The sequence below is a fragment of the Mauremys mutica genome, chromosome 4, assembly GCF_020497125.1.
Source record: "Mauremys mutica isolate MM-2020 ecotype Southern chromosome 4, ASM2049712v1, whole genome shotgun sequence".
Taxonomy (NCBI): domain Eukaryota; kingdom Metazoa; phylum Chordata; order Testudines; family Geoemydidae; genus Mauremys; species Mauremys mutica.
Genome location: NC_059075.1, coordinates 59,035,739 through 59,062,923, shown reverse-complemented (window position 1 = coordinate 59,062,923; position 27,185 = coordinate 59,035,739). Strand labels below are relative to the sequence as shown.

The following is a 27,185-nucleotide window of genomic DNA, read 5'->3' as shown; positions in this document are numbered from 1 at the left end:
CTGGCACTGGCCGGCGTTGGAAGATGGGACATTGGGCTAGATGGCCCACTGGTCTGATCCAATTATCAAACTATAAATCTCTACCTTTGTCTTTCTTTTCAGGTTTTACTGCATATTTAAGATAGTAGGTTTAAGGGGAAAAGTGTGATTTACACTATTTACTCTTTGTTTAGCTTCTGTAATTTTTTTAAATGTAAAGTTTCAAAGTTAATATATGATTGGGAAATAAGTGAACAGTGTTTTCATCTCTTAATAGTATCAGATTCTACTACTTTTTAAAAATTTAGCTGAGTACTGTAAATTATTGTGCCATCTTTTTTTCTGGTAACACGTTACCATCAATTTCCCTAAAGTTGAATATGACTGCATTAGATGCACACCATGTTATGTTCATTGCTCAACAAGCATTATGGGTAAGGAAGACAACAATATTATATCCATTTGTGATGGGATCACCATAGAAGTTATAAGCATATACTGTCCTACTACCATCAATTGAATGGGAGTGAGGTTGAGATTAAGCAATGTCCAGAGGTATAACTGTGTTGAAGTTTATAAGCCAGGAATTCTCTAACAGTATTTTGCTGCATTGTACCATTGAAACATTATAATGCCATACATTTCTAATAGTGTAATGTTGTTGTGACATACCAGGCCATAATCCAGATCAGTGGGAGGATTTGTCACACCTGTCCTGCAACATTGGGTGCCCTACAATGCCTTACTGTAGTAGCTCCTATCTGGGCCGCTCACAAACAACCTTCTGGCATGCAAGCCACCACCTGAGTGTCTATGTGTAAATGCAGCTGCCCATCTACACCCTGGCTCTCACCAGCCTTGGTTGTACTGCATAGTGACCTCAACCCACCCCCAGTCTGGGATCTTCCCCCAGAAATATATGTTGTTTACTGACCAGCCATCTCCAGGACAGGACAAACATATGAAGTCCATTATTCTTTTAAGAGAATAATAAGCCATCTTGTTTTGAGTAGAGTACCCTGACACTCCAACTTAAACACACTTGGTTAGATAAAATAGTAAAATAAATGTGTTAACTGCAAAGATATTTTAAGTGACTGTGAGTAATGAGGCATAATAGCCAGAAATGGTAACAAGAAAAATAAAGATAAAACACTTAATAATATCTACTCAACAAACTATCTTAGTTGCAAAGCAAACTTTCTCACCACATGCTCCAGCAGATTACTGATCAACTCAACTCTCAGGTCAGGACCCCGCTCCCAAAGTCCAACCGCTGTTTCCTTTTGTCTTCTCATGTGTAGAGAATGAAATGAGCAGGCAGAGAGAGAGAGAAAGAGAGAGAGAGAGAGAGAGAGAGAGAGTGTGTGTGGTGTCTTGGGCTGTTTGTCCCTCCTTTTTATAGTTTTTCCTCCTCTTGAAAAACATTTCCAGCTGAGAACCAGGAGATAAAGACAGGTTTCAGAGTAGCAGCCGTGTTAGTCTGTATCCGCAAAAAGAACAGGAGTACTTGTGGCACCTTAAAGACTAACAAATTTATTTTAGCATGAGCTTTCGTGAGCTGCAGCTCACTTCTTCGGATGCATAGAATGGAACACACAGACAGGGGATAAAGAGTTTATCTGGAAGGATATTCCCCACTGGTTTTCTCACCTATATGAATTTCCTTTGTTTTTCTTTCCTGCTTGATGACTCTGTTTACTGCTTAAATGCAGATTAAGGCAAGCACACATTCCTTCCTTTGTCTATGACGGACCTGACTTCTGCCCGGGCAGAGCTGTGTAGTTTGGGGAATACAGGGGAAACGTATAACTTCCCATACAGTGTTGCACACATGTTTTATCAGGACTGTACTGACCAGCAAATTATGAGTTTTCAAATGGTACCTTATTAAGGCATACTGTGTACAAAGATTATTACAATAATATGTATGGTGTGAATACAGAGCTGTATTCCATCCATTGCAAATTATTTTAGAAGGGAAATTTACCTTTCAAACAAAGCATTCTTTGTGATTAAAGACCTTATATTGCAGGCAATCTACAAAGTCTTCTTGGAAATGTGTTTCCAGAAAGCTTTGTAAGTTGGTTGATTTGTAAGTTGGCTGACTTTAGGAAACAGACTGGGCTAGTTTGGTAGGGCAAAAGATGAACAAAACTCTGGGCATGGCTACACTTGCAAATTTGCAGCGCTGCAGCAGGGTGTGAAAACACACCCTCTCCAGCGCTGCAAATTGCGGCGCTGCAAAGCGCCAGTGTGCTCAAAGCCCCAGCGCGGCTCCCAGCGCTGTACGTTATTCCCCACAGGGAGGTGGAGTACGGACAGCTCTCCTAGTGCTGGCGCTTTGATTACACTTAGCGCTTCAAAGCGCTGCCATGGCAGCGCTTTGAAGTGCAAGTGTAGCCATAGCCTCACTCATTCACTTTGTGCTCAGGTGGAGATTGGGATTGGAAGTGAATGCAGGTTCTTCGGGTAGCCTCTGCACATTCCCACTATTTGTAAGTGTGCCAGGTTGCTGCAGAGCACCAGAATCTTCTGAAACCAGTGCCCATCAGGGTATCCACTTTTTCTTAATCCCTGAAGAAGGGCTCAGAGCTTTGCCCTGCAAGGAATGAGAAGACAAGACCTGGCCTCTCAGTTTCTTTTCTGGCCCTTGGGAAAGGAACTTGCATCACACAGCATTTACATGGGTAATCTCTCTCTGAACTCTGAAGTAGACTATGCAGATGGTGTGCATATTGGAAGCAAGTAAAATCTCTGGATAGGAAGCTATATTACATCTGACTGGGAGCTGCATAATAGGGCTGAGAAACCAAAAACTTCCAGAAATGCTTAAAAAGCTATGCTGATTATTGTAATTAATCAACTGTGTGCAATGATTAATACTAAAATTACAAACAATAGGGGAGGCCTAATGAAAATCCAGGTGCAAGTTTTGAGGTCTGCCTGCTACTGTGGCTCAGAGGAACTGAGGTAGTTGAAGATGCTTTTGCTCTATCTTTAATTTGGTGAGTTTTAGAAGAACAAAATTTGAAAGTATAGTTCACCAGATTATGTCAATCTTCCCTTCCCTCAATGTGTTAACTATTCCTGCAGAAAATGGTTCAGAGCATACTACCAGATCATGTTGCCAAATCTGCTTGAAACAGATTTGGCAGCATGAAAATGACATTTTAGTCAATAGGATACATAAATATTTTAAGATTCTAATAGAAACAGAATGAAAGAATCCCAAACCTCTTCTGCCCTCTTTTTTTTGTTTTTAATATGCTCCACATTCTAGCACACACTTTTCAAAAGAAAAACCTGAGAGAGACCCTTTCAGAAATGATTTCACTTGAAAGTCTTTTAAACAGTTTTTTTGGAGGGCAACATCAAAAATAGTAATGCATTTTCCAAACATGAAAAATGGCATTCTCTACTACATGCAGATTTATGTCTTCTCTCTAGATGTGTAGTCCCTCAGATTTTTAAAACAGGAAACAACTTCAAAAATAGTTAATAAAGGTTTTCTGTGTATCAGGAGTCACCTGTTTAGGATGAATAATGAAGATTCAGCCTAGCAATGCTTTAGCTGTTTCTTATACCAACTCTGATGGCAGCATGGCCATGGAAATACAACAGTCTACCTGGGTTCTCATATTGGGACCAGTCACCATGTTATTTGGATACCTATTAGAGACTTTCTGTTGTATGTGACAGACTTTCAGCAGCTCACATTAGGAAATGCTTGTTTATTGCTGCAGACTTAATACACAGTAAACACGAGAAAATAGGAGTGACAGTTTTAGGATTATTTTATTAAATGATCGTTAGAAAAAAATGTGAATATTATGGCCAAAATGGGAAAACAGAAAGGAAAATGCTTTCCTTAGTCATTTGAGACCTGACCAGCCTAGAGATGGATTATTTTTCCCCACATTTGATTTATAATCTGACCTAGGCATTTCCTGAGACCTTTGTTAGGGAAGATTTTGAGGAAATTATCAAAAAATAATGACTAATCTTGACTGTTTCAAATTGGCTCTGATACTTGTTGTTTCAAGAACTGATTAACACTTTTGGGCACTGTGATGGGGTGTATAAACCTGACACTGGCTGGTGAGGGTTAATGAACTGCTCTAGGCAAAGCCTTCAATTCTTGGAGACGGTTAAGCAGAAGGCAGGAGCTGCTCAGGGAGCCACGGCCTGTTGAGGCTCCCTTCAAGAGAATGGAGGGCCTGATGCTGAACCATTACTTTGGAACTATTAGTAGAGACTTACTTGTGGGTGCTGAACCAGTCTATTGCTTGCTAGTTCCTTCAGAGAGTCTTGCTGTAATTTTGTATGTGTTCATGTATGTGGTTTTCTTTTTGATCTTTGATAGCCCTGGAAGATGTGGACTTCCACAGACTCAGTGGCAGGGCTCTCTCTCCTACAGCCAGACCTGTGCCAGAGATGGAAGATTAAAGGCTGTGTGAGTTTAAAGCTCGTCCCTCATGTAGGGTGCACCTTGGGAGACCAGCTCTTTGCCAGGCACATACTGCCCTGACTTACAGTCCGTCCAATCTCATTGGCTTCACTGATGTTATGTGGGATGTAAATCAGGACAAATTTGGCACACTATATTTAAAGCTTGGTTTTTTCAGGGTTTATTTTTTAGCAGTTTTTGAGTTTTATTGTAGATGTTTAAAATCAAGGGGCTTCTGGGCATTTCCATTGTATATACTGTAATGAGTAATGTATATAATATAACTTATAATGAGAATCTCTTTGTTCTTCTTCGAGTGATTGCTCCTATGCATTCCAGTTAGGTGTGCGCGCTGCGCGTGCACGGCATCTCGGAACTTTTTTACCCTAGCAACTCCGGCGGGCTGGCTGGGCGCCCCCTGGAGTGGCGCCACTATGGCGCTGAATATATACCCCAGCCGGCCCGTCCGCTCCTCAGTTCCTTCTTACCGCCCGTGACGGCCAGTTGGAACTGTGGAGTGCTCTCTGTCCTCCACAACCCTAGCTCTCGCTACTTGTTTGTACATAGTTAGTTTAGTGATTAGTTTTTACAGTTCTGTTAGTTAGATAGTTAGTGTTTAGATAAGGTTAAGGGAGGGGTTCCCCCTTTGCCTCCCCCGGTGCGGGCTCATGCCCAGAGCACCGGGCTTTAAGCCCTGCGCATCGTGCCAGAGGCCTATGCCCGTCGGAGACCCGCACGACGCCTGCCTCCGTTGCCTGGGCGAAGGACATAGAACAGATAAGTGTTTACTCTGTTCCACCTTCAAACCGCGAACTCGCAAGGAGCGGGATATCCGCTTAAAACAGCTCCTGATGGAAGCGTCGCTCCAGCCCCCGGCACCGTCCGCGCCGGCACCGCGAGCTTCCTCGGTGCAGAGCGCACTGGCGGCACCAAGCCGCTCAGGCACCGTGGCCCCGCAGCCTCAGAAGGCGGCTACGAAGACCCGGCACCGCTCGCTCTCGCCTTCAAAAAGACACAAGCTGGCGAAGGCGCTTGCTAAGGCCCGCGCCGAGGACTCGGCGAGAACGATTGCGCCACCTGCGGCCCCCGCGGTGGCCGTGCACAAGTCGTGCACCGGGCCTTTGACTCCGGCGCCGCAAGGGCCATCGAGTCCGGCGCCACCACGCTCCACAGTACCGACCGTGGTTGAGCCCCGGCTGCTGTCTACGCCGGAGCCATTCTCTTCCGCGCGTGAGCTGATTCAGCTCATAGAGGCACCGAGCCTCCAGCCCCCAGCCGGGAAAGCCGGCCAGAATGACCCGGCCGCCCTCTCTGGACAGACGACATGGACGGCACACCCGGTCCCGGTCACGTTCCCGGTCCCATGGCAGATCTCCGTCCCGTCCCGTCGCTCGCGATCTCGGCACCGCTCGCCATCGCGGTACCGATCGCCGTCGCGACGCTGGTCGCAGTCCCGGTACCGCTCGTCATCGCGGTACCGGTTGCACTCCCGGCGTCGCACCAGGTCCAGGTTGCCGTCGCGTCGGCACCGGCTGAGGTCTCCGTCCCGGCACCGTTCCCGGCACCGCGACTCGCGCGGCCGCTCCCGGCACCGCAGATCCGGTTCCAGGTCGAGCTCCCAGCACCGGTCGAGCTCCCGGCACCGGTCGAGCTCCCGGCACCGTGACGGACGTCGCTCCCGGTCGCCATCCCGGTACCGAGCGGACCAGCATCGATCTTCGCTGCCGTCCGGGGACAGACTGCCTTATTCGGCGGCGCACTCCGTCAGCGCCTCGGCACCTCCATGGCCATCCCGCCCCGCGTCGGTTGCTTCCGGGACAGACGGCTACGGCCACCTGCCACCTACCCCACAGGGCCATCCTCAGGGGGCACAGCCATGGGGCTTCTGGGTTCCCTGGGCCCAGTATGAGGCTCAGGGGGTGCCATTCCCCCCGAGAGCCCCGGCGTCCGAGCGCAGGGTTCCAGAGGCGACAATCAGCCGACCGGCCCCTTCGCCACCAGGCGCGGGTTCCATACCGCCTGAACCCCAGGGGCACGCGCAGCCCGACCCTCCTGACGAGCAGGCAGCAGATCCATCGTCGGAGGAGGTCGTCCAGGGCTTATCCTCCTTGTCCTCACCTGATGAGGCGGTGGCCGGAGCGTCGACCAAGGAGCCTCCGCCGATAGACTTGAAGGCGCACCAGGACCTACTTCGCCGTGTGGCGACGGCTATGGCTCTCCCGGTGGCGGAGGTCCAGGAGGACGAGGACCCCATAACGAACGTCGTTGGGTCAGAGGCTCCAGTGCGAGTGGCATTGCCATTCGTGCGGACGATTCAAAAGAATGCCACCACACTCTGGCAGACGCCTGCGTCCATCCCTCCTACGGCCCGTGGGGTTGAGCGCAAATACTCTGTCCCTCCCACGGGCTACGAGTATCTATATATTCACCCGACCCCGGACTCGTTAGTCGTGCAGTCGGTCAACGACAGGGAGAGGCACGGCCAACCTGCCCCTGCGCCCAAGTCGAAAGACGCGTGATGTATGGACCTGTTAGGCCGTAAGGTCTATTCCGCTGGCGGACTACAGATGCGTATCGCCAACCAGATGGTCCTCCTCGCCAGGTACGTCTTCGACATCATGGCGTCCCTGGCGAAATTTACAGAGCTCCTGCCAACAGCCTCCCGCCAGGAGTTCGCGGCGATGTTAGACGAGGGAAGGAGATCATCTAGGTCCTCCATCACGGCCGCCCTCGACGCTGCGGACTCCGGAGCTCGGACCTTAGCCTCCGGCGTGACGATGCGGCGCATCGCCTGGCTGCAGTCCTCCACCCTGCCGCCGGAGGTGCAATATACACTGCAGGACCTGCCGTTTGACACGCAGGGTCTATTTTCCGAGAAGACGGATTCCCGGATCCAGACCCTGAAAGACGGCCGCATTGCCATCCGCACCCTCGGGTTGCATACGCCGGCAACGCAGCGCAGGCCCTTCCGGCAGCAACCCCCCGGTCCTTCAACCAACAACGCTACCGCCCGTATAATAGCTGGCGACCAGCTACAAACCGCCGTCGTCCTTCCGGCAATAGGCGTAGCCAAGGCCAGGCCTCTTCCAAGGCCCCTCAGGGGGCCAAGCGGGCCTTTTGATGGGACGCTCGAGGACGGCCCATCACTCTCCCTACCGGATCCTTCCCCTTTATTTTACAACCGCCTTTCCCATTTCTTTTCGGCGTGGTCCCAATTAACAACAGACAACTGGGTGCTTCAAACAGTCCAGTCGGGATACCGCCTTCAGTTTGTTTCGCCCCCGCCTTCCCACCCACCCTCCCTGTCCCTCTTCAGGGACCCCTCTCACGAGCAAGTCCTCTTACAAGAGGTCCAGACTCTGTTGAGCGTGGGTGCCATAGAAACAGTGCCTCAAGACAGGCGGGGCAGGGGATTCTACTCCCGTTATTTTCTCATCCCCAAAGCGAAAGGAGGGCTACGTCCTATCCTGGACCTTCGCGAGCTGAACAAGTACCTGCTCAAGCCCAAGTTTCGCATGGTCACCCTGGGGACCATCATTCCCTCTCTGGATCCGGGAGACTGGTTTGCCGCCCTCGACATGAAGGACGCCTACTTCCACGTCGCAATCTATCCTCCCCATCGACGTTACCTCCGGTTTGTGGTCAACAACGCCCACTACCAATTCGCCGTGTTGCCGTTCGGGCTCTCCACCGCACCGAGGGTATTTACCAAATGCATGGCGGTGGTTGCCGCAGCCCTCCGCCGTCGTCGGATACATGTCTACCCGTATCTCGATGACTGGCTGGTTCGCGGGCAGTCTCGGCAGCTGGTGATGGGCCAGTTGACGGACATACTGTCCCTCTTCCGACGACTCGGTCTTCTCATCAACACCGAGAAGTCCACCTTGATCCCGTCGCAGCGGGTGGAGTTTATCGGAGCAGTCCTCGACTCCTCCTTGGCCCGGGCTTGCCTACCACAATCTCGTCATCAGACGATGGTCTCCCTCATCCAGGACCTCGTCTCCTTCCCAACCCGATGGTGCGCTCCTGCCTCCGCCTCCTGGGCCACATGGCATCATGCACGTACGTCACCGCGTACGCGCGGCTTCACCTCCGCCCGTTCCAGACTTGGCTCGCGTCGGTGTACCGGCCGCATCGAGATCCCATCGATATGGTGGTCACAGTCTCCAGGCCAACCCTCGAGTCCCTCAACTGGTGGCTAGACCCAGAGACTGTCTGTACGGGAGTCCCGTTCCACCCTCCTCGCCCGTCCGCCACTCTGACCACGGATGCCTCAGCGCTCGGTTGGGGGGCTCACCTGGGCGATCTTCACACCCAAGGCCTGTGGTCGCCCCAGGAGCTCGCTCTGCACATCAATGTCCACGAGCTGCGAGCGACCCGTCTGGCCTGTCGCACCTTCTGCACCCACCTGCAAGGCCGCTGTGTGACAGTGTTCACGGACAATACATCAGCAATGTTCTACGTGAACGAGCAGGGCGGAGCCCGCTCTTCCCTCCTCTGCAAGGAAGCGATGCTCCTGTGGGACTTCTGCGTGACCCACTCCATTCACCTAGAAGCGTCCTTTCTTCCGGGAGTACAGAACACGCTGGCCGACCATCTCAGCAGGTCTTTCTTCTCCCACGAGTGGTCTCTCCGTCCCGACGTCGTGCACACAATCTTCCGCAGGTGGGGGTTTCCCCAAGTAGACCTATTCGCATCCAAGGTGAACAGAAAGTGCCACCTGTTCTGCTCGTTCCGGGGTCACGCGCCGGGCTCCTTGTCGGATGCCTTCCTGTATTCCTGGAAGGATCACCTCCTCTATGCCTTCCCTCCGTTCCCGCTCGTCCATCGAGTATTACAGAAGCTTCGGAGGGACAGAGCCACCGTCATTCTCGTAGCTCCGGCCTGGCCGAGGCAGCATTGGTACTCCCTGCTGCTCGAGCTCTCCGTTTGGGATCCCATCCCCCTCCCGTTGTGGCCGGACCTCATTACTCAGGACTTCGGCAGACTCCGCCATCCGAGCCTACAGTCCCTCCATCTTACAGCTTGGTACCTGAGTGGTTGACCCACGCAGAGAGGGACTGTTCCGCGGCAGCTCAGCAAGTCCTACTAGAGAGCAGAAAGCCTTCCACTCGCTCCACCTATCTGGCGAAATGGAAGCGGTTCGCGCTCTGGTGTGACCAGCGAGGCCTTAATCCCTTCGTAGTCCCTGTCCCTACCATCCTGGACTACCTCTGGTACCTTAAGGAGCAAGGTCTTGCGGTCTCCTCCTTGAGAGTTCACCTGGCAGCAGTGTCCGCCTTTCGTCCATCCGTGGAAGGTCGGTCCATCTTCTCTAACCAGATGGTTTCCCGCTTCCTTAAAGGCCTGGACCGCTTGTATCCGCCGGTGCGGCGTCCTGCCCCGACCTGGGATTTGAACCTCGTGCTGACCAAGCTGATGGGTCCTCCTTTCGAGCCCTTAGCCACGTGCTCCCTGCTCTACCTCTCCTGGAAGACGGCCTTCCTCGTCGCCATTACATCAGCGAGGCGAGTCTCTGAGCTCCGCGCTCTGATGGTTAGTCCGCCATACACCGTCTTCCACGGGGACAAGGTGCAGCTTCGACCACATCCGGCCTTCCTCCCAAAGGTGGTGTCAGCCTTCCACCTCAACCAGGAGATCTTCCTCCCGGTGTTCTTCCCGAAGCCGCACGCCTCGCCCCGGGAGCAACAGCTGCACACCCTCGACGTCCGCAGGGCGCTCGCTTTCTACATCGAGCGGACTAAGCCCTTCCGGCGCTCGCCCCAGCTGTTCATAGCGGTTGCTGACCGCATGAAAGGCGAGCCGATATCCTCTCAACGGATTTCCTCCTGGGTCACAGCGTGTATCTGGACCTGCTACGAGCTTGCTCGTGTGCCACCATGCCGCCTCACCGCTCACTCCACGAGAGCGCACGCCTCGTCGGCCGCCTTCCTGGCCCATGTCCCCATCCAGGACATCTGTCGAGCGACCACCTGGTCTTCGGTCCACACCTTCGCCTCCCACTACGCGTTGGTGCAACAGTCTCGAGACGACGCAACCTTCGGCTCCGCGGTATTACACTCCGCCACGTCTCACTCCGACCCCACCGCCTAGGTAAGGCTTGGGAATCACCTAACTGGAATGCATAGGAGCAATCACTCGAAGAAGAAAAGACGGTTACTCACCGTAGTAACTGTTGTTCTTCGAGATGTGTTGCTCCTATCCATTCCAGACCCGCCCTCCTTCCCCACTGTCGGAGTAGCCGGCAAGAAGGAACTGAGGAGCGGACGGGCCGGCTGGGGTATATATTCAGCGCCATAGCGGCGCCACTCCAGGGGGTGCCCAGCCGGCCCGCCGGAGTTGCTAGGGTAAAAAAGTTCCGAGATGCCGTGCACGCGCGGCGCGCACACCTAACTGGAATGGATAGGAGCAACACATCTTGAAGACCAACAGTTACTACGGTGAGTAACCGTCTTTAATGTTCCCTAGTGCATTTTAACATAGTACTGTTTCAAACAGCACTATGTTAAAGCAACAAAGAATCCTGTGGCACCTTATAGACTAACAGACGTTTTGCAGCATGAGCTTTCGTGGGTGAATACCCACTTCTTCAGATGACTTGCATCTGAAGAAGTGGGTATTCACCCACGAAAGCTCATGCTGCAAAACGTCTGTTAGTCTATAAGGTGCCACAGGATTCTTTGTTGCTTTTACAGATCCAGACTAACACGGCTACCCCTCTGATACTTGACACTATGTTAAAGCGCACTAGGGAACCTTTAGTGTGCACCAGAAGGGCCTATGAGGACCAAGTAACGTGCATCACATTAGCATGCTTAAGAAATCACATCCCTGTAGTCCTCATTACTGCTCCATGTAGGCAAGACATTAGACACAAGTAACCATTACCAGTGTTTTTCCAATGTTTATCCAATAAACACAGCCTTCATTTTTTTAACCCCAGGGATGTATTGTCTGTGTTTATTGGTTAAAACCAAAAATCAGACGCCATAACTATGTTACATAAATGGTCTGTGAATTGTATTCTGCATTAAGCAACTGTGCATTCAGTCAGTTCTGCTAGATAATTGTCAACGCAAATAGGATTTTTCCTTTAGATCTACAACCTTTGTAAAAGAGATTTCTTATCATTTAAAACATTTCAAAAGCTCTTTGTCAGGGTAGTTTGACCATCAAATTTGCAAGAGTGTAATTTGTCTCAAATATTCTAAGAGAATAATAATAAGACTTTACTATGTTGTTGGAAAAGCATGTTCTGATTTAATGAACTGGAAACTGGCAGTAGGACTCTCAGAAGTTTTCTTTTTATGAAAAACTTAAAATCACTAAGGCTGTTTTGAGAGTACAAGAGAAATTATATATGTATTGAACTTGCTTCTAGACGTCATCTTGCCATCGTAACATGCTATTTTAAACTGGAACTAGTTATGTTGTGTACTTATTTCCCTGCAATTTTTCATTTGCTCAGCAAGCTGCAGCCTGATGTGATATTTTCATTAATTGGTTCCAGAAGGTGATTTTGTAACTTCCTTCACCTCCAGTTAGTTTTGGAATGCATCCTTGTATGAGAAGCCATTAGAGAACCAACTTTTGACTTGTTGAGGTGGCTCTTGTTTTTTATATAGACATGATGTATTGTTATAAAAGAACAGTAAATGTTGCTACTAATTTGTGGTTGTCTGTTGAATTTAGTTTGACATGCTCTTCTAATTTTTTTCAGGTTTATTCCAGGTTTTTATCATAAAAGTATGCAGACTCCTCTGACTTCTGGCAACTCTTGGTTGCTATTAATTCCATGTGTATTCTCTTACATAATTCATATTGTAGCCTGCGGTATATAATCCATTTTTGCATAGAGAGATATTGTCAGGGAAAGACAATAGTTAGAGTTTGCAAGGTATTATTTTTGGCATGAATTGCACTAAATTAGGACTGATGTGTATGTTTTTCTCAGACTGCATGTTAGAGACTTTCTTTCTAGTGAATTGATTTACACAAGAGATTGGTTTTAAAGAATCTTCACCAATCCATTCAATTACTTACATTTAAAACATTTTAAGTTTCATTTTAAAAAAAAAATATAATGCCTCGGAACTACTATAAGATGTCACTTTGAAGTGATACCAGTTTATTATTTAGAGTAATAAATGAAAGCTATATTTAGTTATTTTCTCCTTTACCAGTGTCATTTCATGGACCAATTTTTTCTGTGTAGCACCATTTGTCTACAAAAGATTATGGCTCCAGTCCTGCGAAATCCCCAGTGCTGAACTCCTACTGAAATCAATGAGAGTTCCATATGCAGAAAGCTTGCAGGATTAGGCCCTTTATTGAAAGGATTCATTAATTAACTAATGATTTCTTCATGCTTAGTCACTCGAGACCTGATTTCCCCTCCCATCTACCCTCCAAAAACTGGGATTTAAATACCACTGTAAAGTTCACTGCTGTAAATCCAGAGTAAAGCACTGAGTCAATTTACACCAGTGTTAGAGTGTAATTTTGCCATAGGTACCCAACTGAGTGTCTAAATGGCCAGTTTAAAGTGTCACTAGACATGTGTCCTCTTGGAACTGCACCTTAACACAGTGAGAAAGCCTGTGTGTTTCAGTGACTTTCTTTCCTGGTAGAGCCACCCAAGCTCAAAGCATAGGGACCAGATGAAAAGGGGTTGAGTGATAGGCCAAGGACCTATCCCTGTAAAAAAAATTACTGTATAGAAACACAGCAAGGTAGCTATTTGAGCAAACAGCATGATAGAGATGGTAGAGTCTTGTTCATGCCCTAAATGATGTTTTATGGTGCAGGAAAGATTCAGATACTAACTTAAACAAACTACATGTTTTTGCATACAGTTGTATGCCCGACATTCACAAAAGCAGGCCCTCATGATTCTTCTCCCCTTCAGCTAGTCTTTTGTCTTGATTCTGCTTATTTCTGTCCTGTTCCCACTCTGCTTATCAGATAACACTGGTGTGCTAGCTGTGGCATCTGATTTCTTGGGGAGAAGTTATAATGTGAAGCTTATGCACACCCTTGAACTCACATATACATTACATTAATGAGGTGGTATTTATGTTTGAAGGAGAGCCTTTATTCAGAGCCTATATTTTCAAGCATTTGAAACTTTTTTTAAAACTACCTTTTGACTTAAAATTTCTCTTGTTTATTTATGCAGTGACATATTAGTTTGATTACTGTCTCTGAGATTTTTGAGATTTAAATAAATTTTTACATGTCAAGAAGTCTGAGGTTTAGTTTTTGATTTGCTTTCTGGTAACTGACTTCATTTGAAGATTTCTAACTTAATGAGGACATGTTTGTCTTATTTAAAAACACTGTTTAGAAAGAAGAAGTTATAAGCATTGCAAAACTGTATTGTACATATGCAGTATTTTTTTCTGTTAAATTTTAATGATTCATGGAAATATGACGGTATAAATGTATGTTTTTTAGAATGTAGATTTTTTTTAACGTAGGAGGTTTGCATACACTTTTTAAAAATTGATGATTAGTTATATTTAAGAAACATTAAAAATGTATGCCTGCAATTATTGGATGAAATTTTGTTCTCAGGTACACTAGAAGAACATCATTAATTTCAGGGGAGCTCAGATTTACACTCATGTGATTGAGAGCTCACTATATTTTAGTTCTTAAAAATAACATTTCTTTGAAAAGTAATATATGTTGATGTTTGCCTTAAACAGCCATTTTCTTTGGTCATATGAAATAACCATTTCTCTTAACTTTTTATAGGAAGATGTATCTGGTTGGCTAATACCAGGAGAAGGGTACACACCTGAACCAATGGAATATCATCACCTAAATGAAATAGATGCTAAACTCCAAGTAGTACTCTCTAATGGAGATTTCTCTGCAAGTCACAGCTCCTGCTCAAAAGTCCCAAGCCAAATTTATCAGGTACAGTAATGCACAATGCCTATGAATTATAGATTTCTTTTTTGGAATATACGTTGAGGTTTAATGAAAATAAACATGTAGAAAAGTGAAAAATACACTTAAATATATCAGGAAGTTTCAGATGCAAAATCTGAATACTGTAACTTGAAATTTATTAAACACACAGTGGTCTTCAGTTGCTCTTTTATAATGTGGTGTTACCATAGTTGCTGACAGCTGTCTTTTGGGGACTAAAATTGAGTTTCCCCTTTGTTTTTGAAGATTCAGACAGTTTTCCATGATCTGTTGCTGAAGTATGTGCAGTTAGAAACAGTAACAAATGTAGTGAAAATAATCCCCCTTTGGATGTTAGTAGTAAAAGGTGTTAAAGTTCTTTTACTTGGAAAAAAGCACTGTTCAGATTTTGTGCCTGGAGGAGTCTAAATTCTCATTCTTGTCTTCCAGTAATGTAGTGTACTGTGAAGTAATGGGCAGAAAGTTTGGGTTGACCAAAGCAAAATACTGGTGTGTGTTTTTGAAAATGCTGACTAAAAATGTATAGTACAGTGTTCATTATTGTAAACAAAAGTAATGCAGTGACATATCCCAATTTTTGCATCTCTTTACACAAATTTGTTCTCTTGTACTACATCTACCGTGCTGTTGGAACAGATGTTTCTACAGAGCCATATATTTGCAAAGCCATATGTCTTCAGTCATCTATTTATCAAAGAAACAAAAATCTCTTTGAGCTAAAGAGGAGTGAATTTGTCTTCTCCATGGAGGTTTACAGTTTTTTAAAATTGTATCATTAGTTTTATTTTTACATTATTCTGAATTATCTCCTTTTTGGCATCCTGTTTCTGACATTTTGTCAGAATAATAGAAATGTTCCTCCAGCTGTACGAGTGCAGGAGGAAGCTCTTCCTGATACTAATGTTAATGCCCTACTAGGAACAGATGTTTTAGTGTGTGAAGCAGCAACCCCCACTGGTCATTAATTTAATCACATTCATAAACAGGGCCGTCCAGAGGGGGGGCAAGTGGGGCAATTTGCCCCGGGCCCTGCAGGGGCCCCCATGAGAGTTTTTCGTGGCCCCTGGAACAGGGGGTCCTTCCACCCCGGGACCCGCCGCCTAAGTGCCGGGTCTTCGGTGGCAATTTGGCGGCGGAGGGTGCTTCCGCTCCGGGACCCGCCTCCGAAGTTCCCTGAAGACCTGAAGACTCCCCCCCGGTCCTTATGTGCCGGGTCTTCTGCGGCAATTCGGCGGCGGGGACCTCCACGCTGCCAAAGACGCCAGGCCCCCTGAATCCTCTGGGTGGCCCTGTTCATAAATATGGTTAATATACATTGTTTTTAGGCTTATGGGTCCAATCCTGCAAACACTATCCAGTATAACACTCACAACCATGGGCAGTCCAGTTGAAGTCAGTTGGACTATTCATGGTAAGAAGCACTATGTTTGGCCACATTAGACCTGTCATTGCTTTTGCAGAAAAATGCTCTGAAGTTTTTGAGTTGACTTGACCACAAAAAACAACACCAATACACAACATCTGAAATACTGTGTGTATATGCTTTTTAGAAAGTTTAAAAACATTTCATTACCTTTTAGGTATGTTATGAAAACTAAAGAACTGTAGAGTGTATTAATTCCATAAATAAATATTCTATACTACTGATTACAAATTGACCATAAACTGGCAGTTTTGAAGTACATAAAGGTGGGTTTTTTTGACATTCTAATTTAGGAAATTATTTGCAAGGTTTTATATGGTATCTTTGTTTTTACTCAAATATTCTTCCTAACAAGAAAACCATTTGGATGAAATGTACCTAACAATTGAACCCTTTAAAAGGACTTTATTAATTCAGTCCAGCATCCTTTTATACTCTCTATTTAAATGTGGTGATAGGTTTTATCTAAACTTTGTGTTAACCAATTGGTACCCAGATAATTATTCTCAATCTGTAATTACTGTATATATATAATCCTGAATCTACTCTCACCGCCTCACTCCTAATGAAGCCTTGATCTTCTGCAGCCTAACACCAACAGAACCCTTTCCTCCAATCCTTTTCAAATGCCTTTTTGACAGTTACTTTTTATTAAATAGACAAGAGCAACAAGTAATCCTTATTACCTCAGAACATTAGGGAATCTTTTCACATCTACAGAAGAGAGATAGAAAAGCCAACTTCAGAGAGGATTCTATTTTTTGTGTGGACTTCAGGATAACACTGACCTGGGAAAACTGCAGGAGTAGTCTATGAAGAGCAAAAGACTGAGAGAAAGTTTTTGTCCTATGTCTCCTTCTCTCCCAAAAGTCCTTTAACAAGGGCAAGGTCAGGTAACTTTTTCTTCCAAAACGGCTTTAAAATCCACCCTTTTTGATTTGTCCAAAGCCTCACCATCTCCTGCCTCAGCTGTGGCAATCTCTTCATCTTGGATGTTTCAATATTAACCTCTGCTCCTCCTGTTCATTCAAATTGCTGCTGCCAAAAGTCTTTCTTGTCTGTTGCGTCAAGATGTTGTCTCCTCTGAGCCACTCCACTGCAGTTCAAACTTCTTGTACTTGCCTTCAAGGCCTTATCACATAACCCCTCTTTACATCACTGAGTTGGTCTCCTTTTGCTTTTCCTCTGCTCCATAAGCGATTTCAGCCTTGATATCCCCTTTATTTAGTTTTGTGACAGGGCCTCCCTCCTGTCCCTTATTCTTGGAATGCTTTCTCCAGTTTGTCAACCAACATCCCTGACGTCATTGAAATCCCTCATTAAAAACTCATTTTGCCATGTTTCCTACAGAAGTGAGGTGGAAGAAAGGTAACCAAACTAAACAATAAAGGAAACAGAACTTGTCACCCATTTCCATCTTTGCTTCTCCTTTCCCTTCTTTCCATTATCTGTGTAACCCTTATGTTCGTCATATTGTATTTAGGTTGTACACTCTAAGGTAGGGCGACCAGATGTCCCGATTTTTATAGGGACAGTCCCGGTTTTTGGGTCTTTTTCTTATATAGTCTCCTATTACCCCCTACCCCGTCCCGATTTTTCACACTTGCTGTCTGGTCACCCTACTCTAGGGACACTGTCTTTTAGGTGCTTTGTAAGGCACGTAGCACATTTCTGGGTGCTTGAAAAATAATAGTTATTGGGGTTTGAAAGAAGAGAACATTTGCTTCAAGTGTTTCCTGTTGAATGCTCTGGGGATTTTCCCTTTCTTGTAATCACTGTGTTGAACTTTTAGAATGAATAACTTGATTTATAAATTTTAACTGTGACAGATCTGCTCAACAATAGATATAATGTGCCCCAGGATAAGAACATCTCTTTCACCGATTGTACTGCCGAAGATTTATAGGAGGATGAGCATATATGATATGAGATTAGGTAACCAATAATACATGCAAGGGCATGGAGTTATGGTGTTTTGCATGCTTCATCATTCAGCCAAATGCTAAGCAAATAAAAAGTGCCTAAAAAAATTGTTACCAAAAAAGGGAAAATATTAAAGAATAAACCAGGAAAAAAAACCACACCTTCTTTTAGCACTTGCCTTCCACACACCATCATTTGGTAGATAAGCTACAGTTAGTAGTAATCACTCAAAATGAGCTTTGAAGTTATATTAATATTAGAAACATAAAAACTATGGTAAAATAACATTAAGGTTCTAAAGTCAAGCACTCAAAAGTTAGGAAATGCTAGAATTGAAGTTGCCTATATAACCTTAATTTAGCCTGCTTGGGCATTTCTGCATTATGTCTTTAATTGGCATGCTATGTTTAATGATGGCATGCTATGTTTTCCACAAAATGCCTGCCTCCATCACTGCACAGAATGGACCTGCTCTGGGGATGACTCAAGTTTATGTATTGAAGGTGTCTGATTGTTTGTAGAACCCCTGCCTCATTTGTTGCAGCAGTTAAGTGATTCGTGAAGGAGTCATGGGATTGTGGGAAGAGAATGGATAGTCTCACGATTAAAGCAGTTGAATGCTGCCTTGGAGATTTAGATTTTATCCCTATCTTTGCCTCAGAGTTCTTATGTGATGGTAGGCAAGTCACGTAAACCAAACTTTTTTTTCACAGGTGGTCACTAATTGTGCGTTCCTCATCTTCTGGGTGCCCAAAGTGAGACCCTGGGATCTGACTTACAAAAATGCTGAATACTCCCAATGGCAGCTGAAGTCAGTGGGGACTTTGCTTTGAATGTATAAAGTGATGTATGCTAAGTACTCTGAAAAATCAGGACCTCAGTATCTCCAATTAGGCTCCTAAAATTAGTGGGAACTGGTCACCTTAATCTCTCTGTGCCTCAGTTCCTCATTTATAAAATGGGAATACCACCCCCGTCCCTTGCCTTGCAAGGATGCTTTGAAAATTAATTTTTGTGAAGCACTCTGATACTATAGGCATGATCACCATAGAAAACCCAGGAGAAAATTAACAATTCTGTGTCACAGGATAGTGTGCAGTAAATAAGGCATTGCACCACACATTAGAAAAAATGAGGTTGAAGCAAAATACTGAATAGCTGTTTATTAAGTGAGCACCTTCCAACCTGGGCAGTACTGGACTCGACACAGGCCGGGACATACCTCCCAGAAGCGAGATTCTGGGCTGTAGGTGATATCATTCGAAGTCTCAGGCAGTTCCCTACCACCACAGCAAGGAATTGCCTGAAACTGCCTGAAACTCCTGGGACATATGACCACTCGTACATGCAACACAACAGGACACAACAGGAAGTGTCAGCAGTTTTGCTTCTTCCTGAATCACAGCCCAGGATCCATCGTGGGTGCGTTCCTCCTCCTGTGGGGGGACCACCTCCTATATGCGTTCCCTCCCATTCCTCTCGTTCACAAGGTGTTCCTCAGAGTATGAAGGGATGAAGCTTCGGTGATATTAATAGCTCCAGCCTGGCCCTGCCAATACTGGTACACACCCCTCCTCGAAATGTCTGTGGAAGCCCCGATCACCTTACCACTCTTTCCGGACATGTTAACTCAGGATCACGGCCGTCTGCAGCACCCGAACCTCGAGTTGTTGCACCTCATGGCATGGAAGCTCCATGGCTGAACCTGATGGAGCTCTCCTGTGTGGACCCTGTCAGACAAGTCCTCCCTGGCAGTAGGAAACCTGCCACCAGGGCTACCTACCTGGCCAAATGGAAGAGATTTTCAATCTGGTAGGCTGTTCTCCTCTGTGGGCCAGATAGTAAAGGGGGGATGTGTAGCATATCAAAACAATGAGTTACACATGCAGGAACCACCCCATGTTACAGACCCCCCAGGCTAAGCACACAGATTTGACAAATCCTTTTTGAGAGGCTGTGTGGCTAAGTGGATGAGACTTGGAGTTGCCATATTAGAGACCTAGGGTGAAAACTTGGGGCCCCCTGAAGTTTCTGTCAGAACTCCCTTTTACTTCAGTGGGCCCAAGATTTCATCCTGGGGTTCTATTCCCAGCTCAGCCAGAAACCTTGTTTAACCTTCCAGTTATTTTTTCTGTAAAATGGGGGGTGGGGCTGATACGTGTCTCCCTCCTAAGGTAGGAGGATAAAGGTCTGTTTCAGTAATGAGGATTGTGAAGGGCACAAAATTATTTTACTAAAAATGCTACAGAATTATTACCACAAGTGAGTAGAAGTATTGAGTCTACATCGCCTGTCTCCCACCCATTGGGCTTTCCCTTGGGCTAACGTATCTTGCTAAGGGGCAGGAAAAGATCCATTTTGTCTATGTCCCCACTGGAGGCTCGTTTCTGTGTGATCACTTCAGAATGATGCATGGAGTGTAGTGGGGCCTGGAACTGTGCACCATGCAACTGGAATGTTCAGAGAAGTGTTGTGTTTGTTGTTTTTAAAGCACTAAGTCAAACATTTTTCAGAGGGTTCTCTTTTTTCTAAGTTAGATTTTCAGGTGGACAACCCCCCCCCATCCCACTCCCAGAAGTATAACAATTTCCTGTAACTGGAGACTGTCCCAAATGCTACTCTGTCAGTTTTAAAAAAGAGGATTTTGTTGGTAGAACTAAGATATGATTTCAATATGTAGGATGTCAAAATAAAGCATGAACCCTATCAGATGCAATCATTTAATATAAAAATACTAAATTTGACTAGGTTATAAATATTTGACAACAGAAACATGTTATACTAAAATATTTCAGGGTATAGAACTGTTTAGAACTATATCTATATTAATCTAGCTCTCTCCATTGCACTTCATTCTCTTTTGCCTGCATTGATATATTTTTAATCACTATGTGCACAAAGAAGAAACATCTGTGCTTTTGAGGTTTCTGTGAGCTTCTAAAACAAAATAACTAAAGCAACAACAGTGCAACTGATCCTTCTTCAGAGCAAACTGGAGTATCCTCTGATACCTTTTTCAATTTTTTCATGGCATTTCCTGTTTTTCTAACAAAATAAATCCCTTACTTTATTTCTAGAAACCTAAACTAGCGTAAGTACTTCCTAAGATCATTTTTGGGAACAGTTCGTCTTGCACCAAGCATTCTGGCCAAATGATGTTGTGGCTAATGTGTGTGATAATTTGGAACATTGTCAAGCATCTGCTATTTTGTTTTAACTTCTCCCCAAACTGTACTGTATAGTTGAACTGCAAGCTCTTTCTATATAGTTGTCTTTTTCCTGTGCAGCCTGCATCTCACTATATGTAACTGTTAATATACTTCCACGACACTTTGAAAAATCATGCACTTTCTTTTTAGCTCCCCACCCCACCCTCAATTAAAAATGGGAAGCTGTAATTGTGTAACAAGGTAGTCTGCCCCTTTACGGGCTGGACATCTGGGGACAATCAGCCACATTCAGTTATCGGACCAGCTGGGAAGGGGTCAGGTGATTACTATAAAGGGCTGAGAGAGCTGCAGGAGGGAGATTGGCTTCTGTGGCATGTCCTAGAGTAATGAAGAGACATTCGGGCATCTGGGCCCCTGCAACCCAGAGAGCTGTTTTTGGCAGAGCTATTCAACCTACTATAGCACAGTGAAACCCAGACTGTGGCTCGTGAACTGCAAGTGGCTCTTTAATGTGTCCTGCAACATTTTGCAGCACAGGGTGTCAAAACACTGTGCTGTTTAATTATTACCCAATGCAAGTTATTAACCATCAGGATCCTTTTACTATGTTATTAACCAATTAAGTTATCAACTGGCACTAGGGTATTATATTATTTGCTGTGAGAATAGTGTGTGTGTGTGTGTGTATGTATGTGTATACACTAAATATTTCCCCTGTCATACTGTTTAAATATGAATATATAGTACTATAGTAAATGAAACAATGAATTCACATGACTGTGACTCTCTTTTGGGTAATGTTGATCGCTAATTTTGCTCCTGAACCACTGAGGTTTGAGTATCATTGCTGTAGCATATATTCTCCCTGGGACTATTATTTGGCCAGATCCACAATTTAGGCTTAGAGTTGTAGTGCCTAACATTAGGTAATGGCTTCCCAGTGGACTCTTCAGCCCAGAGCCCACTGAGGCTCCTTATACAATGTATGTGGTGAATTAGGGGTCTACAAATGGGATTCACAAAAGCTATCACACTGAGCAAGGAGCTGCCTAAGCTAGCCAGTATGAAATGCTGAGAAGAGAAGTATGGCCTAAATCCTGGCCCTCAATGGGAGTTAAGTGCCCAAGGCTATGCAACAGGAGGCACTTATCTCTGCAAACTCTCTCCTAGAGATAGGGATCTAAGCTAAGTCAGTCCTTTTGCACAGAAAATGAGGAGGTGGTACTCGCCCTTCTTCCATATAAACCAGTGGATAGGGCACTCACTCGGGCTATGGGAGGCCCAGTATCAAATCCCCAGTGGGTCTGCTTTGGAGCAGGGTTTAGAACTAGCACTGTCAAGCAATTAAAAAAATTAATTGTAAGATTAAAAAAATTACATCGCGATTAATTGCAGTTTTAATCGTACTGTTAATAATAGAATACCATTTATTTAAATATTTTTTATGTTTTCTACGTTTTCAAATATATTGATTACAGTTACAACACAGAATACCAAGTGTACAGTGCTCACTTTATATTATTTTTTATTACAAATATATGCACTGTAAAAAAGATAAACAAAAGAAAGTATTTCAGTTCACCTCATACAAGTACTATAGTGCAATATCTTTATCGTGAAAGTGCAATTTACAAATGTAGATTTTAATTTATTTTTTTTACATACCTTCACTCAAAAATAAAACAATTTAAAACTTTAGAGCAGTGTTTCTCAAACTTTTTGTGCTGGCGACCCCATTTGGACTTTTAAAAAAAATTGTGATCTCTTCCCACCCATCCCCCTCCACGCGCGCGCACGAAAAAATTCTGATCCCTTTACCTCCAGCCTTGCGGGGCTTGGGCCTGTAGCCCCCCTCGAGGTGCAGAGCTCCGACCTTCAGCCCTCCTCAGGGTTCCAGGCTTCAGCCCTGCTTGTGGTACAGGACTCTGGGCTTCATGGTTAAGACAGCTTACAGAAATGTAGGAAATTTGCTGTGTGAGGGAGCATTAGGGTTTTGTTTTTTTTTACAGTGAAGAGCAACAAATTTATAAACAGTGTCTGTAAGCCTGAGATAGAATTCCTGCCATGTAGCTTAATTCAGTGCAGCACAAAGTCTAAATTCTTCTGACATGGGTGCAACTCCTATTGGAGACGAATTTGACTCATGAGGTGAAATCCTGGCTTCACTGAAGTCAATGGCAAAACTCCCATTTGCTTCATTGGGGCGAGAATATCACCCATAGTTTCTGAAGAAAGAATAGTGTAGTCATGATGATGAATAATAAAAAGAACATGGTTGTCGTTTCTAAATCATCTGTTTTTGTTTCCGTTTAGAATACTATCACTAATTTAAGAAATTTAGCCTCCAGTGTGTGTAATAAATCTGTCCATTTTTTCTGCCAAGAATTGTACTTTTGAAGTAGATTCCCAAAATAAAATTGTATCATGTACAAACATTTAATTACCATAAGCTCCTGGAGAGAACTGCTTCTTGTCGCTGTTAGCTATATTTTCAGGTTCTAGGAATTATGCTGTGACTTTGTTTCTGAAATCTTTAACAACTGGCGTTAAGCCTACAGTACAGCAGTTTGGGTATTACAGAAGTGTACTTTATTAATCTCTTTGCAATCAGTCCAGTTGGATCCAGAATATTGGTTAATATTCTTTTTTACTTAGAAATGGTTCTCATGAAAACCTTATTTCTATCAGAAGCATTTCTCCTTATGCCATCTTAATTAAATGTTTTTACAAATGCTTGTCTCTTAATTTGTTTTGTGTTCCTTAAAAATATCGATTCAGTTTAATACAATTTTGAAAAAATGGGATGGGAAACGTAAGATTTGTAGGGTAGAATAAATTGTCTGACCTCGTTAACTAAAGACACACTATTGTCTGTTTGCTAGGTTGGGACAACAGGATGCAGAGTTGGTATGGTGACTACAAATGCCAACTTGAAGAACTGGAAAACTCATCTGGGAATAAAATAAACCCAGGATCAGTGAACAAAGAGTCCCTCAGAACATTTGCATGCTTGATTGTGATTAAGGCTATGATTTAGTCATGGGTATTTTTAGTAAAAGTCATGGACAGGTCATGGGCAATAAACAAAAATTCATGGCCCGTGACCTGTCCATGACTTATACTAAAAATTCCTGTGATTAAATCTTGTGGAAGGGGCTCTGGAGAGCCATGGAGGGTCCGCTTCTAAGAGGCAGTGTTGGGGTGACCGCTGGAGGGTGTGTGCCCGGGGCCAGTGACACCTGCTGCCAGGGGCTACGACCCATGGCTGCTCTGGCAGCTGCCTGGGGATCACTGCCCAGGGCCGTTGACTGCAGCTGCTCCAGCTGGCCGAGGACAGCTGCCCTGGACCGCAACTGCTCCAGCCAGCCAGCTGGGGACCGCTGCCATTGCTCTGGCCAGCCGGCCGGGGACCGCTGACCTGGACCACGGCTGCTCCAGCCAGTCAGCTGGGGACTGCTGCCCAGGGCCATGGACCACGGCTGCTCCGGCCAACCTGGGACTGCTGCTGGGGGCTGCCGGAGCAACGGTTGATGTGGCTGTCCTGAGGGCCACATGAGTTGCTGGCCCTGGAGCCAGCTGCTTGGGTGGCTGTGGGGTCAGCCACCCTAGCCCCTGCAGAAGTCACGAAGGTTGCGGAAAGTCACGGAATCCGTGACTTCCACGACCTCCATGACAGATACGGAGCCCTAATTATGATATGAAGGCAGTCACAGCAAACCTCTTGGATCTCCATTTATCTTTGATAGGGGCTTATTTCATTAGAAAAACTGGACATCTTAGTCACAGCAGTCAGCTACAATAACCAGATGAATTATATAAGTAACTTGTCAAAAGAGCAAAAGGTTGCTTAGGGAGCTCATGTTTTCATTAAAGAATCCTCTTGCAGTTTGTGCTCCTAGCATCCACACCAACATGATGGATTAGATGAGCAGGTACCTATACTCTAAGTAATGGATGCTGTTTAGAAGCATTTTAACAGCATTGGTAGATCAATGGGACTAGTAATCAAAGGGCCTGTTTGTGCCACAAGAGAATTTCAGGGCAAAATGTATTTTATCAGGTGTCTTTGTCAGAGTAAAGAGTGCAGTATTTGGGAAATGGTGGTCATCTTGGGTTGTCATCTTATCCATCTTCACTCTAATCTAAAATTAAATTAAAATGCAGAGCCTCCTGGACTGGTGGCCAGGACCCAGGCAGTGTGAGTGCTGCTGAAAATCAGCTCACGTGCTGCCTTCAGCACACGTGCCATAGGGTTGCCTACCCCTGGTGTATAACAATTCTAAATTCTGTCCTTTCTTCATCTCTAAAGTTAAAATCCCTTTTGAGGCTTTATTAATCCATAATTCAGATTATTGTACATTCTCCTTTTTTGCCTTCCACATTGTACCCCTGCAGTCTAACTAAACCTGTTCTTACTGAAATCATCTTGCTTGCCCACTGCTTTGACTACATCTCCTTCTCTTCAATTCCTCTCTTAGCTTTGCCTTCCTTCTGATTGGTTCCTTCTGCACAGTTCTGCCCAACTCTGCTCCTGCCAATATTTTCTCATCCCTCACTGCTCTACTGAGTTCTTTCTGACAATCTCATTTGCATGTTCCTTCCCTTCCATTGTGCTTCCTTCTATGCCTCAAATGCCCTTGTCATCCTGATGTGGCAAATTCCAATCCCTCCATTTTTAAATCCATCTAAGCATAGTTCTTGTACTGAGCTTTACTGTTAGTCCCCATTAGTTTTGAAGTCCTTTAATATTACATATGTACAAAAGTCAAAATCTGCTGTGTTGAGTAACCACATTGTTGCCTGGTTGTCTTTGTGCTTTTCGTGGTACATGGTTTGTCTTGAGGTTAAATCTTGTTCTCATTGAAGACAATTGCCATTTTGCCATTGATTTAAGTGGGGAAAGGGTCAGGCTCTTAACTTTGTTTAATTCTGTGTTCTGTGTGTGCTACTGGTGCACAACAATAATTCTAAAGAGAAATAGTCATAGTGTTTATATTCCTTTTTGACTAAGCTGCAATAACAAATCATGTAATCCATTCAATCTGTCTTGCTAATGAACTACCTAGATAATAAGTTCTACCTCTAACTGATAACTTCTCAAATTTACACACATTTAATTCCATTACAATTGTTCACAAATATTCAAAATGTCATGGCTTCGATATAGTAAACATTTCAATAATCATCTGAATGATGTTTGAATACATATTTGACTATTTCTGTGCTGGCCAGTGGAAAAAATAGTCTGTTTTGTGTATACATACAAGTTGACTGTAAGGTATGTGTCAGAATTATTAATGTAACCCTAACTCATGGTTTCCCTGTTATATTTTTCTTAAGTGGGTGTGTGTATGTGCCCTGAGTATGCATACCCTGCACAAAAGACAGGAGGAGGAGGAAGTTGTACTCCCCTGCCTTGATGTCCAATACCCAGTGGTTAGAACACTCACCCAAGATGAAGGAGACCCAGGTTCAAATCATCCCTCTTCTGGTTCAGAGCAGGGACTTGAACGTGAATCTCCTACCTCCCTGGGGAGTGCCCTAATCATTGGGATATATAGAGTTAGACTCTTAATCTCTCCTGTTGAAACTGTTCCCAACAAAACACGCTGCTTTGGAATAATTTGACCTTTTATTACTATTCTATAATTATTTATTTGCATTATGGTAGGGGCCTTCTATGAGAATTCAGACAATATGTGCTTGTTTTTCAGAAATGAAGTAAAAAGACATATGGCAAGAAACAAGTGGCTGGAACAGATAGATTTGGGATGTGAGGAGAAGGGGTTCATGAGCAAACATTGAAACAAACAGCTTTGAAATGTTAAACAGTAGTCATAGACTCATAGTTCACTGTCTGCCTAGTGATTGTCAGCTGGCAGGGATTGGTAGGCATTACAGCAGAGTTTTTAAAGACATGTTTGGAGTAGGATAAAGTAGTAGCTTTAGGTAACCCCAATATGCCTTCTTCCTCATAGGACCATATAGCATATACCAGAGAAGCAACAAGACTCAAACATGTTGAGTGACTATAATGGGGTGAAATGTTGGGGGTGGGAATGGAAATATGTCACAGTTGCCTTCCACACCTATTATTTCTCCTCCAAGCACTTATGCAGTGTGACTTCTCATGAGCACAAAGTGAAGCATGTGTCTAAGTGTTTGCAGGACCAGGAACAATGCCAGTAAAAAGTCTTGTTCAGGACAATGTGCAGGGGGAAAAAATGGAACTTGGAGCCAGTAACTTTTGAGTTGAGTGGCTTCTCTCATCATTACCCTTTTAAAGTTATGTCATATTGAG

The 27,185-nt window shown here is 44.9% G+C and overlaps 1 protein-coding gene across 6 annotated transcripts in view; it reads left to right on the top strand.

The window, feature by feature from the left end:
* Positions 1-27,185, top strand: part of FSIP1 (fibrous sheath interacting protein 1) — a 185,183-nt gene that overhangs the window by 42,056 nt on the left and 115,942 nt on the right. For all 6 annotated transcript variants that reach the window (XM_045013692.1, XM_045013688.1, XM_045013691.1 and 3 more), the window contains exon 9: positions 14,189-14,353. In XM_045013692.1, the coding sequence (XP_044869627.1) occupies positions 14,189-14,353 (165 nt within the window). The remainder of the gene's footprint in view (positions 1-14,188; positions 14,354-27,185) is intronic.